General features: G+C 38.9%; 1 protein-coding gene across 1 annotated transcript in view; it reads right to left on the bottom strand.

The window, feature by feature from the left end:
• The window catches only part of LOC138947830 (ataxin-7-like protein 3), a 51,023-nt gene extending 49,715 nt beyond the window's left edge, over positions 1-1,308 (bottom strand). Inside the window, exon 1 of the mRNA XM_070319388.1 lies at positions 1,167-1,308. Within this exon, the coding sequence (XP_070175489.1) occupies positions 1,167-1,214 (48 nt within the window). The 5' untranslated portion in view covers positions 1,215-1,308. The remainder of the gene's footprint in view (positions 1-1,166) is intronic.
• Positions 1,309-13,435: the final 12,127 nt, after the last annotated feature.

The following is a 13,435-nucleotide window of genomic DNA, read 5'->3' as shown; positions in this document are numbered from 1 at the left end:
AAATAAATCTCTCGCCGAACGTGGGGACGAACTCACGCTGACAGCAGCCAACTGGATACAAATCCAGCGCGCTACCGACTGAGCTACATCCCCGCCATGAATAGCCCCCATAACAAGAAGTAAGGAGAGTAAGGCTTATGTAAGGGCTACCAGTAAGTTCGTCACACGGTAGATTCGTCACCGGTCCCGGTAACTTCGCCACAGGTAACTTCGCCACAGTAGTCCGAGCGCGGCTGTTATGTAATGGTAATACAACCTTGCACCTCCCCCCCTCTCTCTCTCTCTCCCTCTCTATTGTTTATTCTCAGTCTCTCTCTCTCTCGCTCTCTCTCTCTCTCTCTCTCTCTCTCTCTTTCTCTCTCGCTCCCTCTCTCAGACTACAGGCTGTTGAGAACTGCTCAATGAGTAGATCTCAGGTTTTAAAATAACAACGCTCGGACTGTGCCGTGTCAGTGAAAACTGCTCAGTTGAGAACTGCTCAATGAGTAGATTTGCGTTTTAAAATAACAACGCTCGGACTGTGCCGTGTCAGTGAAAACTGCTCAGTTGAGAACTCTCTCTCCCTCTCCCTCTCCCTCTCTCTCTGTCTCTCTCCCTCTCTCTGTCTTGTCTTGTCTTGTCTTGTCTTGTCTTGTCTTGTCTTGTCTTGTCTTGTCTTGTCTTGTCTTGTCTTGTCTTGTCTTGTCTTGTCTTGTCTTTCCATTACTGCCCACAATCAACAGTAGTGATTATTTCGGCACTTGATGGGATGTTGCGCAAGTCCAATAAAGTAGCGTTTCCAGCATCCAAAAGTTCATTAAAATTCACAGGTTGGGGAGTATGGGGGGGAGGGGACATGAGTCACAGTGGCTGCCCGTTTAGTGCGAGGCGCGCGACACAAAGGTGTCGACAGTGTCTCTGTCTCTGTCTCTCTCTCTAAAAAATGTGAATCTTGAATCTCTCCCACAAATCAAACATCTGAAAGCATAAGCTCTAAGCATAAACAGCCGCCCACCCTGCCGGTAACTTCGTCACCCGTGACGAATCTACCGTGTGACGAACTTACTGGTAGCCTATGTTATGTTGACAGAAAACAGCAAAGTAAGCACCTCTGTGCACAGACTTTGCGAACGCCAAAATAAACCCAGATGACAAACGATGTCGTGTCTAAGCGGTGGCAGTCTTACCTGCATATCTGGCTCGCTTTCCATCGGGGAAAAGTCTGCTTCCACCATCGTTTTCGCACAAAAACACGGCCGACGTTCCTCTGTTTTCTGAGAAGAAAGTAAATTCCCACAGCGGAAGTCAACGCTGTCATTTGCGCGAACAGATGCGCGAGCGAAGAGCAACAACTTTGGGAAAATACGGAGTTACCTCCCGTAGACCACAAAATGTTCGCGATTTCATCTTTCGCCTGTGTACATTTTTCCCCCTCGACATATATATATATACTCAAGACTGAAATGTTGTTTCCTGGTAAAATTAAGAAGTGAAATCATTTATGGACGAAAAGCATGTCAGTTTCTTGCATGTGAAGAAAATTGGTGGTAAAATTTAATAGATTTCACCCCCAAAATCGAATTCTTCGAAAACGTGTACTGAGTGGTTACGTCCATTGAGTAAGAAGGAAAACATTTTAGGATGAATCAAATTTCTAAGTTAAATAAAACAAATTGGTTGGAACAATTTGTCCCCATGAATGTAAGGTACACAAGGTCGCTCATCAGTACTATCGAAGGGTGTTTTTTTTGTTCAGTGTAGAGTTTATACTAGATCAACGAGGCCGAGAAGCGAAATATCAACACGGCGAAAGATGAAAACGTCACACCGGCAACTGATGCTGCTACTGATGATGATGACGATGATGACAACGATGATGTCGTTGATAGTAGTGGTCGTGTTGATACTGCACCTAATGATTGTTTTTATTTTTACTTTATTTTTTATTTATTTTATTATTTCTAACTGACCTCTCTTCGCCCCACCATGCAACAATAATGGTCATTCATGACCCTGGTTGCTAAACGGAAGAAGAAGAAGAAGATGATGATTCTGTGAAAGCTACTGCAATGAATATCATGAAGGCTGGTGCAATTGCCTTATTTTTTGTTTTAAATTTAGTTATTTTTTTGTTTGTTTACTTTATTTATCTACATTTATTTATTCATTCATATCTGTTCAAATCCGTTTATTAAAAGACTTCATTACTTGAGAATAGACCAAACCCATTTGAAACGAGAATGCCCCTAAAGCAAAAGATAGTGTGTGTGTGTGTGTGTGTGTGGAGGTGATTGGAGGTGTAATTTCTTGGTTCTAAATGTTCATTCTGTGGAACAGATGTAAAATGTATGTATGTACGTTGACTGCATTTGTGTCCCTCTTTCAATTATGTGATTATTTTTATGTGTGTGTGTATGTGTGTGTGTGTATGTGTGTGTGTATGTGTGTGTGTATGTGTGTGTATGTGTGTGTGTGTGTGTGTGTACGTAGTTTTACATAACTTGTCTTAGTTTTGTTTAGTTCTGGTTGTATGAACTCGATCAGCATCACCTCTGGTTTCTTACACACACACACACTCTCTCTCTCTCTCTCTCTCTCTCTCTCTCTCTCTCTCTCTCTCTCTCTCTCTCTCTCTCTCTCTCAACTCACACATGATGACTAATAAACAAGAAGTTACAAAAAATGAATGTTTTATTCAACAAACAAAAAAAGAGTACATCTTGCTGAATTGAATTATGACAGTAATTTCAACATTGGAACAAAACATATACAAGAATGCGCCAAGACTAGAAAATTAAAGATATGAAATTTGATAGAATCTCAAAGAGCACTATAAAATCAAGACAAATTGCACAGAGTGGAACAAATTAAAAAAAACTCTTCACAGTAAATGACAACAGACACAACAGTTTGATATGGCAGACATTGAAAGTTTTGTTCAAAAGCACATACGGAGAATTTTTACAACACGAACACAACATGTATGGTTTGAGGAAAAAGTCTGACTAGGGATTAAGAAAGACAAATAAATGTAGCATTTTAACTTGTAACCCTTTCTGTAATAATTTGCGAGTGTCAAATTTAATCTTTTATTCAATTTAAATTTAGCATGGTGAAAAATCTGCATATCAGCACCCTTCCTTCTGTTTTTATTTGAATCTGTAAAAATTCTGAATAAAGTTCATTTTTTTACAAATCTAGAACAGAACTAAAATTGTATATGGATAAGTCTTTTGCGTTTCTGATTATTTGATGGTCTTGCACATCACATAATGATTAAAAATCAAAATATGTGTATGCAAGTAAATTGTATTTGACAGGATGTTAGGCCAAAAAAAAAATAGGTCTGTTTACGGTAACATAGGCCCAAAAAATAGGGTCGGTAGGTCGGGATTGTTTTTTTTTGTTTTTTTTTTCCAAAAAAACATATTTTTACGTTATTTTGCAAAAAAACCAAGATTTTTTTTTTCCCAAATGCCAAAAAAAAGTCTAGGGTCGCGCGAAAAAACTAGGGTCGGTCGGGTTACCGTAAACAGACCTTTTTTTTTTTTGGCCTTATAAACGCTGCCACAGAACGCATTAACCCAACAAATATTGTCAGAAGCTTGGCAGTCACAAAGTTATTACAGAACAAGGGTACACATATCACTGGAAGCTTATTGCACAGACGTAGGGACTAGATTTGAATGTTAGTTGCTTTTTCTCTTTATCTTTGATTCATTTTCACCAAACATTTACACACGTACAGACATAAAAATGAAGCTTTGGTACATGGAATTTCAATTCAGAAATATTTCTTTCAATCCAGAACTGGTCATTTCAATTCTGAAATAGTTACATTGCATGTCAATTCAGAAATCGTTACAGAAATGTTTGTGAGTATTTGAAAGAATTTAGCAGATTGAGTCTGTAAAGCTGAAGTTGATGGAATGATAAACACAGAAAAATCAATGCAATTCAGAAAGCGGCAATGAACTCTCCAAAACAATTCAAATGCTGTTGTTTGTATGTTTTTAAAGCAAATGCTGGCTTCCGCATTAAAAAAAAATCAGCACAAAAATGGAGACAGAAAAATCAAAGAAAAAGACTGGTCTGGTTGTGGAAAAGGTTGGTGGAATGACAAGACAAGAACAAGACACGAACAAGACGTATTACTACAACGACGACGAGCATTACACTTCAAAAACAAAACACAAGCACTTCTGTTTCAAACGCTGAATATTTTTCTGGGCAATGTAGCAACAAAAGAATATGTTTTTGTCTTTGTCAGGGATCAAGCCAACAGAAGCAAGTAGCGAATAACACTGGAATGTTCAGTAGGAAAGAATGGAAAGTGTCGAGTCCTCCAAGCCAACAGCGAAAGGAACACACACACACAAATTCAAAGTACAATGACACAATTGCTGGGGGGGGGAGCAAGTATAATACATGTGGTACTGTAAGAAAAGTGTTTACATAAAATGTTTATACAAAAATATCTGTAAGTAGAGAAAAAAAAATGACACATGTAACAGAAAACAACACAGGGAATTAACACAGAAAAGTCAAGCGGTAAGTTGAACCAGGGGAGGGAGGGGGTGAACCAGGGGAGGGAGGGGGTGAACCAGGGGAGGGAGGGGGGGAAGGGAGCGGGCAGACAAGTAAAACGCAAGAGCTGACAGAACAAAAGACAAAGAGTAAACAATGCACGACTCATTCACATCATCATTATGCATCATAATGTAAGTATACGCTCTCTTGTTCTGACTAGAGAATCACTCATCTACATGTAAAACAAGCACAAGCATATCAAAACGCACTGAAATGGAAACTTTAAACAAACTTGTTGTATAACTCATTTTTCGAACTCAGTATGTACAAACAAAAATATTTATCCACAAAAGGAAAGTTTAAAACTAAAACAACACAATCACATATACACTGAAAGAATAAAGCATTTTCTTTATAGTAGGGAAAATTGCAATTCTAGATACATGTAAAACTTGTATGTACAAAATTGAATTTCAAATTTAAAAGCTTGGGAGTACACATCGAAGCATAAAAGACACACGCTTTTACTATGAGCATAAAACAGTTAAAAACATGAGACAGTATGTTAAATCAACTGTAAAAGTCAAGAGTAGTTAAAAATGCCTCAACAAATGGGTACATTAAAATTCTTATATTTTAACTTTTAAGATGTAAGTGAGATGTGAGAGAGAAAGTGGTTAGAGACAGAGAAACACAGAGTTAAAAGGAGAGAGAGAGAGAGAGAGAGAGAGAGAGAGAGAGAGAGAGAGAGAGAGAGAGAGAGAGAGAGAGAGAGAGAGAGACAGAGAGAGAGAGGGAGAGAGAGAGAGAGGGGGAGAGAGAGAGAGAGAGAGAGAGAGAGAGAGAGAGAGACAGAGAGAGGGAGAGAGAGAGAAAGAGACAGAGACAGAGAGAGACAGAGAGAGAGAGAGGGAGAGAGACAGAGACAGAGAGGGAGAGAGAGAGGGAGAGAGAGAGAGAGGGAGAGAGACAGACAGAGACAGAGAGAGAGACAGAGAGAGACAGAGAGAGACAGAGAGAGGGAGATAGAGACAGAGACAGAGAGAGAGAGAGAGAGAGAAAAGAAAGAGATTAAAACAGGTAAAGCATTCATTAAAAAGAAGCCTTGGTCTTCACCAAGCATATTGCTAAGCATTCCATATTGCAATATTGTAAGATATAAGCAAATTCCATAGAACTCAGACAATGTAAAAGACATCCACAGATATCAAACCAGCTAAAATCTTCAAGGGAAAAGACAAACACACTTCCGTGGAACGGTTGAAAGTTTTAAGTGATAGACAACAACGTGCAGAAGGAACCCTGAATGTTTTCGTCAAAACAAGATTGCAAAATGGGCCAGGCACTTAGATGAGACACAGTTTTCACCACAACACTCCTACACCACAAGGCTCAATAGGCTCAAGTACTAACACACCAGAGATTACAAATTCAAGTGGTATTCTCAAATCTTAGATCAGACCCAAGAAAGTATGTCATGATAACACAACTACAGAAGGATTATAATGCTGAAGTGCTAACAAACGAGTGATCAAAACAAAAAAGTCAATAGCATTTATAGATCTTGACCGACAGCATCCACAAGCCCCATCAAACTCCAAGTTGACTGGATGAAAAAGTCAGACCAGGTTGTTAGGTACTAGACCGGTGAAACCCAGATGTACATCTAACATCAAACTCAAAGTTGACTGGATGAAAAAGTCAGACCAGGTTGTTAGGTACTAGACCGGTGAAACCCAGATGTACATCTAACATCAAACTCAAAGTTGACTGGATGAAAAAGTCAGACCAGGTTGTTAGGTACTAGACCGGTGAAACCCAGATGTACATCTAACATCAAATTTCTTCAATGCAATGAAATAGGCAATGAGACTGACGACACAAAATGATGAAAAAATGGTGACATTACACCCACTGATCATGTCATAACAACATCAAAAGCTTAATGTACAGCCGGTAGTCATTTTGATTGGCGCTCAGAATCCCAAAATAAAAGTAGTTGGGGGTAGGGGGGGGGATGGGGGTGGGGGGATGTTGATAGAGGAGGAATTGCATTAATACAGAAACAATGTTAGTAATCTGCCCGAGCACTTCTACGTGGACAACACACAGAAGACAAAATGACCCATGAGTATTCACACACAGAAGACAAAATGACCCATGAGTATTCACACACAGAAGACAAAATGACCCATGAGTATTCACACACAGAAGACAAAATGACCCATGAGTATTCACACACAAGCACACGTACACAAAGATAAGAAAAGCATGAACATTTGATCAAAAAGTCAAACGCTAGAATGACCAGACCTAAAGTCAATATGGAAACTTGCGTATTAATACTACACAAGACAAACACAAAGGCAGCAGATATTTTCAGCAAATATACAAACACATGTTAAAAATTGGCATGTACTTGTTACACGCTTTTGAGACAGATTGTGGTAAGCTTAGCTCAATACCAGCACCATAGTGCACAATTCTTTTGATTTTTATGTGTAAAACAATGTAGAGGAATACAAATACGGTATGCCATTTTCAGGTTGGATAAACAAAAAGCAAACAAAGAAGATACTGGCTCAAACACTTAATGCTGAAATGGGAATACAAAAATGCAGTTTTTTCTTTCTCCCAAATAAGGAACAGAACTGACATTGTCATGGATTCTAATGGTACACATGTATCATTATGCAAGAGCTTTAACAAAAAAGACGTCATCAGACCGGTCAAATGCCAATGGAAGTTATTGAGTAGTTGTAGTACAGTAATATCAGTAAACATTTAAACAAAATGCTGTAACAGTTTTCACCAGTAAAGAGTATTCATGTAGATTAACAGAGATTGAGAGTATTTCAGCGTAATCATTTCAAATTAAAAAAATAAACAAAATAAATCAACAACATTATTTAGCACTGCTGACCAAAAAAACCCAAAAACAAAAACAAGGTGTCAGCATCGTTGAAATGGTAGCAGATTATTTCTCTGCACTGCTTAGCAAAACAGGAAGAAAATTCTCCTGCATAAAAACAATTTTGTTTTGTTTTTGTAACGAAATGGCCACAGACTCTTGAGGCAAACGACTCAGCTACTGCGATGGAAGACAGTAAAGTTTAACGTTCGTGACAAGTTTTAACATTGGTTTGGTTTATATTTGGTTTTTGATTCGGTGAAATATTTGGCCGCTGGGGGTAATTAAAAGTCAACAGAAAAGCACAGAACAGTGCAAGATATTCACACTAAGTACAAGGGTTAAGTGTAGATACAGAAAACGGGTTTGACACATTGTACGGAAAACGGTTTTGAAACATGATAAAAGTTATGCACACTTTAGTCTTTATCTATATTATGCTACTTTCTCTTTCATCTTTTATTTCAATATGCCCCCCCACCCCATCCCTCTCCCCCCCCCCCCCCCCCACCCTCTCCCATACCCCCAACTAATGACCCTCAATCAGCGACTTCTCACCTTTATTCTCTAACAACAAATTCAAAGCTCTGCTTCTGACATGCATAATTTACGATTTGGATGTGACCTAAAGAATTTCTACATATTTCAAAATTTACCACAATGTTTACCCCAAAACTGAGCAATAAATTTGCAAACTATCTATTTATATTTACAAACAAATATGTATTGTAAGCATGAAACAAATATTTACAGAATAATGTCTAATCTATTCTAATGGCTACTGTCTTGGGAAGACAATGGATTTTGAAGTTTCGGTTTAAGCACGGCAAAACCTTGAACTTTTGGTTATTATGTACAAAAACACAAAACACGGATAATACTGAAAAATGGATAATGATTACACTCTTTTGAGCTTTCACTTGCACCCAGACTTCTTTTTCTCTCTCGCTCTTTCTCTTGCTTGCTATTCATGCTTCCAGATTTCTCTCTCTTGTCTCTCTCTCCCCCTCCCTCTCTCTCTCTCCCCCTCCCTCTCTCGCTCTCCCTCTCTCTCTCCCTCTCCCCCTCCCTCTCTCTCTCTCCCCCTCCCTCTCTCGCTCTCCCTCTCTCTCTCCCTCTCCCCCTCCCTCTCTCTCTCTTACACACACACATGCATGCACGCATAAACAGACACACACACACACATGACTGGAAGACTGTAGGACACTGGGTTTTGACGTCACAAATTCTTTTCAGAAAATTGCGATCTTCCCCCCAACGCCTTCATAATACTGCTCGGTAAAGATGAGTTTGATTTCTGTCAGAGCGACAACAAATCTTCGTCAAGTGCAATTGCATACGGGAGACACACACACAACACACAACACACAACACACACCACACAACACACACACAACACACAACACACAACACACACCACACAACACACACACAACACACAACACACAACAGACATGTTCATTGTTATCACAAACGCACTGTTATCACAACAGTCTCCAGCCCTGAACAAAAGCTCCGTGTGTTGAGATCTTTCTTCTTTCATAAATTCAATCCCTTTTAGGGTCAATTTCTGAAAAACACTACAGTCGAGTTTTTGCCATAATTTCAGGAGAAAATATCCGTTTTTGTTCTATTTTTGAAAGACTTAATTTTTCAAATAATACTTTCATTGAAGTGATTTTCATTTATAAAATAATTGATTTCCAGAACTTATACCTTGACAACTGTGTTAGTTAGAGTATTCTTCTTCTACGTTTTTCTCGTTTGATGTTAGCGTGAGTATCATGGAAATTTTTATGAAAAGCAAGTTAACTTTTTCCTTCTATTCCGCTCTTCATTCTTTGTTGCAACATTTCCTGGCTACTATCATCCACACTGAAATACAGTGGGTGGAACATCATCAGAAAGATCTCTTCAGACAGACGCTTTGGACAGGGTCAAATATAGTTATTAATTCAGAGAACCAATCAACCAAGCTAGCTACACACTTTGACTTTACATGGAACTTTAAGCAACTCTTGACTAGCAACCACAACAATCTCATGACAATGAACAGAAAACTGACTAGATGTGAACATGGACAAAACGTGATGACAGACTTGATGTGAACATGAACAGAGTAGGTGTGAACACAAATGGACTAGATATGAACACAGCAACTCGGCGTGAACATGGAATGACTTGGTGTGACACATACAGATTAGGTGTGAACATGGACAAAGCGTGAAAACAGACTAGATGTGAACACTTACAGACTAGGGCTGACACCAAACGGACTAGGTGTGAACACAAACTGAATAGAGATGAAGACAAATGGACTAGATGTGAACGCAAACGGACTAAATATGAACACAACTGACTACATGTGAACACATACGGACTAGATGTGAACGCTAGCGGATTATGTGTGAACATAAACGGACTAGGTGTGAACATTAATTGACTAGATGTGAACATGTATGGACTGGAAGGTACAAATACAAACTGACTAGGTGTGAACATGAACGGACTAGGTGTGAACATAAACGGACTAGGTGTGAACAGAAACAAACTAGATGTGAACAACTAGCGTGAGTGAAGAGACAAGTCTTTGGCATGCCTAGCTGCTAGGGTCGCTAGCAGAGACCGCAGTAAGTAGCGACTCCATTGGCACAAGAGAGCGAGAGCGAGTATTATACAACACAAAGAACAAGTATTCATAGGTTACCCTTTTTGGCACGAGCGAGTGAGTATTAGCAGGTACTGGTCACGGAAACGAACGGCGATACGAGCGCGGAACCGAACGGCGATACGAGCGCGGAACAACAGTGAACGTAAAAGTTTATGTACAAGGGTGCACGCCCAAATTTGGCACAAGCGCGGCAATACTGTGAAAGGTTGTGTAACTGTACACAAAGTGTTCACTTTTACATGGAATAATACTGAGAACAAAATACTGGAATTAGCATAAGATTATGTACAAGCAATATTAAGTAGAGAATTGTTTACATCTGTACAAGGTTTGTTGGCACAGCGGGAATAAAACGCCGCAACTTTTGCTGTGGGTATTATCTGAGTAACAATAGTATTTTTTGTATTTTTTTATTTTTATTATTTTTTTATTATTTGTATTACTTTAAACAGAAAGCGGTAGTTTTTTGTTTTTTTCCAAGAGATCATGAGTTTCAGCTACTCAAGTGAAAAAGAAGATATTTCTTATCAGGTCTCAAGTTACTTTTGTGGTAAGGACGTAATAGTTTATCGCATTTCCGAAAATAAAAACTGCATCTAGTTTAAAACTAATTTGATTTCAATTCTTATACATGATCATTAGAATTTTATTTTTTTAGTAAACTTTACCCCAGCAGATCGTTTATTGGCATTTTGGCACCAGGGAATAGGTAAGTCTTCAACCAATATGGGAATAGAAAACAATGCATTATGTACAAGAATATGTGAGGTGGGAAAGATTTCTAAAAAAACTGTGAACACGATATGGTATCAAAGTCAGGTGCAAAAGCCAGCGAGTTAAAATTGCGGCGTGACTGGAATTTTTGATCCAAAGCTTTAGGATAATACTGAAACGAGAACGGAACCGATGTAAAAACATCAGTTTACTTGGCATGAAAGCGGGTACATACTCGGGATAAAATAACGGAAGCACTGACATGGTTAATGTAACATTTCTTTCAAATCAACAAGCATGGTGACTAAAACTGAAGCTGAGTATTTCAGCTCCAAAGCTGAATTTGAGTATTTTCACAGGCACCTTAGAAATTTGTTTCATCAGAAAAGCTAATGGTTCAGTTTCTAACTTTTCTAAATACTGTTTGGATAAGTTTCCTTGGCTGATATGCAGGAGTCGAGTTCAGAGACTTTAGTCCAGGATCATACGCTGCATTGAAGGTACGCTTTATCTTAGACGAAAGTCTCCAAACTCAACTTTTGTATACCGGGCATGGTGTACTTCTTGTCAAAACACGGAAGGTTTCACTCCAACCAGATAGGCTTGGCACCTGGAAGTTGTGGCAGGTTAACAAGCAACAATTAATTGAATCTTTAAATAAAAAACCGGATTTCGCTTTTTAATACTGATTTTAACTGGTATGAAGGGAGACGAGACAACACTCCATGCTTTTGTAAGCAGTGTAAAGTGGTGAGTCTCCTCCCTTTAGTAACCAATGTAAACGGGCGAGTCTGTTCGCAGTGTGTTCAAAACCTCAAGAGTCTGTGGCCATTCCAAAACAACGTACAATAACGCTGTCAATACTGTAAGAAACTGGTACATGGAAGCACGGAATTCAAAGCTGGTTTGGGGGTGGGGTTACAACCACCATTAGTTTTAACAATAAAATGAGCATCAGTAAAATCAAACAAAAAACAAAACCACATAAAACAAAAACAAAACTACAAAATAAAAAAATTAAAAATGTTTTGTTCATCTGCTTAAAAATTTCACTCAGTAGTGTAATCAAATATTGGTCAAACAGTTTAAATCAATCAATCAATCAATCAATCAATGAGGCTTATATCGCGCATATTCCGTGGGTACAGTTCTAGGCGCTCTGCAGTGATGCCGTGTGAGATGAAATTTTATACGGCCAGTAGATTGCAGCCATGTCGGCGCATATTTACCTTTCACGGCCTATTATTCCAAGTCACACGGGTATAGGTAGACAATTATTAACTGTGCCTAAGCAATTTTGCCAGGAAAGACCCTTTTGTCAATCGTGGGATCTTTAACGTGCACACCCAATGTAGTGTACACGGGGGGGAGGGTTCGGACACCGAAGAGAGTCTGCACACAAAGTTGACTCTGAAATAAATTTCCGCCGAACCTGGGATCGAACTCACGCTGACAGCGGCCAACTGAATACAAATCCAGCGCGCCACCAACTGAGCTATATCCCCGCCCCAAATGGTTTAACATTTCCAAAAGTAAAGAAAAAACATCAGAGCCAGGATATAAATTTTGGTCTACCATTTTGGTCTACCATTTTGGTCTACCATTTTGGTCTACCATTTTGGATTCAACAAAGAATGCCAATATACAAAGTTTTGGTCAGGTCTTAATGGAATGTTTTAATTATTGGTCATTAACAAGGATAAATTTCAAAGATTTGGTCATTAAAATCTTTTTCTCTCCTTACAAAAACTGGGAAATTTTTAACATGACTGATTCAACTTTGCTAACCAACCACAAAACAAACAGTAAACAATTTTTTAAATTTTTTTTAAATGAAGAAGAAAAAAGTTATGGCATCTCAAAACTGTAGAATGTGAGATTCGCTGAAATTTACAGGAATGAAACAGGGCAAAAATTAGTATTCTTGAAATGTGTGGGCGGGATTACTTGAAGTATCAGATGGATCAGGATTTGACATGACAAACTGCAGCAACTGACGCAAGTTATATTCAAACAGCAAACAAGCACAGGATTAATTCAAAATGGCGCAAATACTTGAACACTGAAAAATGCTCACAAGTAACATATTCTCAACATGGTATGTATTCAACATTAGCGTTACCACGGTCCCTGACACAAACGGTGGAGACAGTTCAAGAAAATGCTGAGAAAAAAATTGGTCCAAAATATGTACAGGTTAACATTCTTATTGGCTTTTATGCGGAAAAAGGTTATTGGAATCGTGCTGTTGAAGCACCTGTCAAAAAAGTAACAACAAAATAATACACACTGGTCCCATGCTTGAACCAACATGCAGCAAAGTGGTTTGAAATGGTCTGGTTTGCCCAACAATGTTTATACAATTATCTCCCCTCCTCTGTTCACTGACATGCATGCTTTGCAAAACTCTGTTGTATGCTATTCCAGAAATTCAGTTCAGAAATTCTGTGTCCAAATGAAGTCCGGAGTAGAGGAAAGCAGCCCATCTTAGCTCTGACAATTCATGGCAATGTTCAAATGCTGCAAAATGTACCCTGTGGCAACAGTACACATGGTAGCTTTACAAAATTGTCAAATTGTCAGCGAACCTCTCTCGCCCCATCCCCCCCCCCCCCCCCCCCCCAGCACAC

Source organism: Littorina saxatilis, linkage group LG14 (assembly GCF_037325665.1).
Source record: "Littorina saxatilis isolate snail1 linkage group LG14, US_GU_Lsax_2.0, whole genome shotgun sequence".
Classification (NCBI taxonomy): Eukaryota; Metazoa; Mollusca; class Gastropoda; order Littorinimorpha; family Littorinidae; genus Littorina; species Littorina saxatilis.
This window is presented reverse-complemented; position numbering and strand designations above follow the sequence as displayed.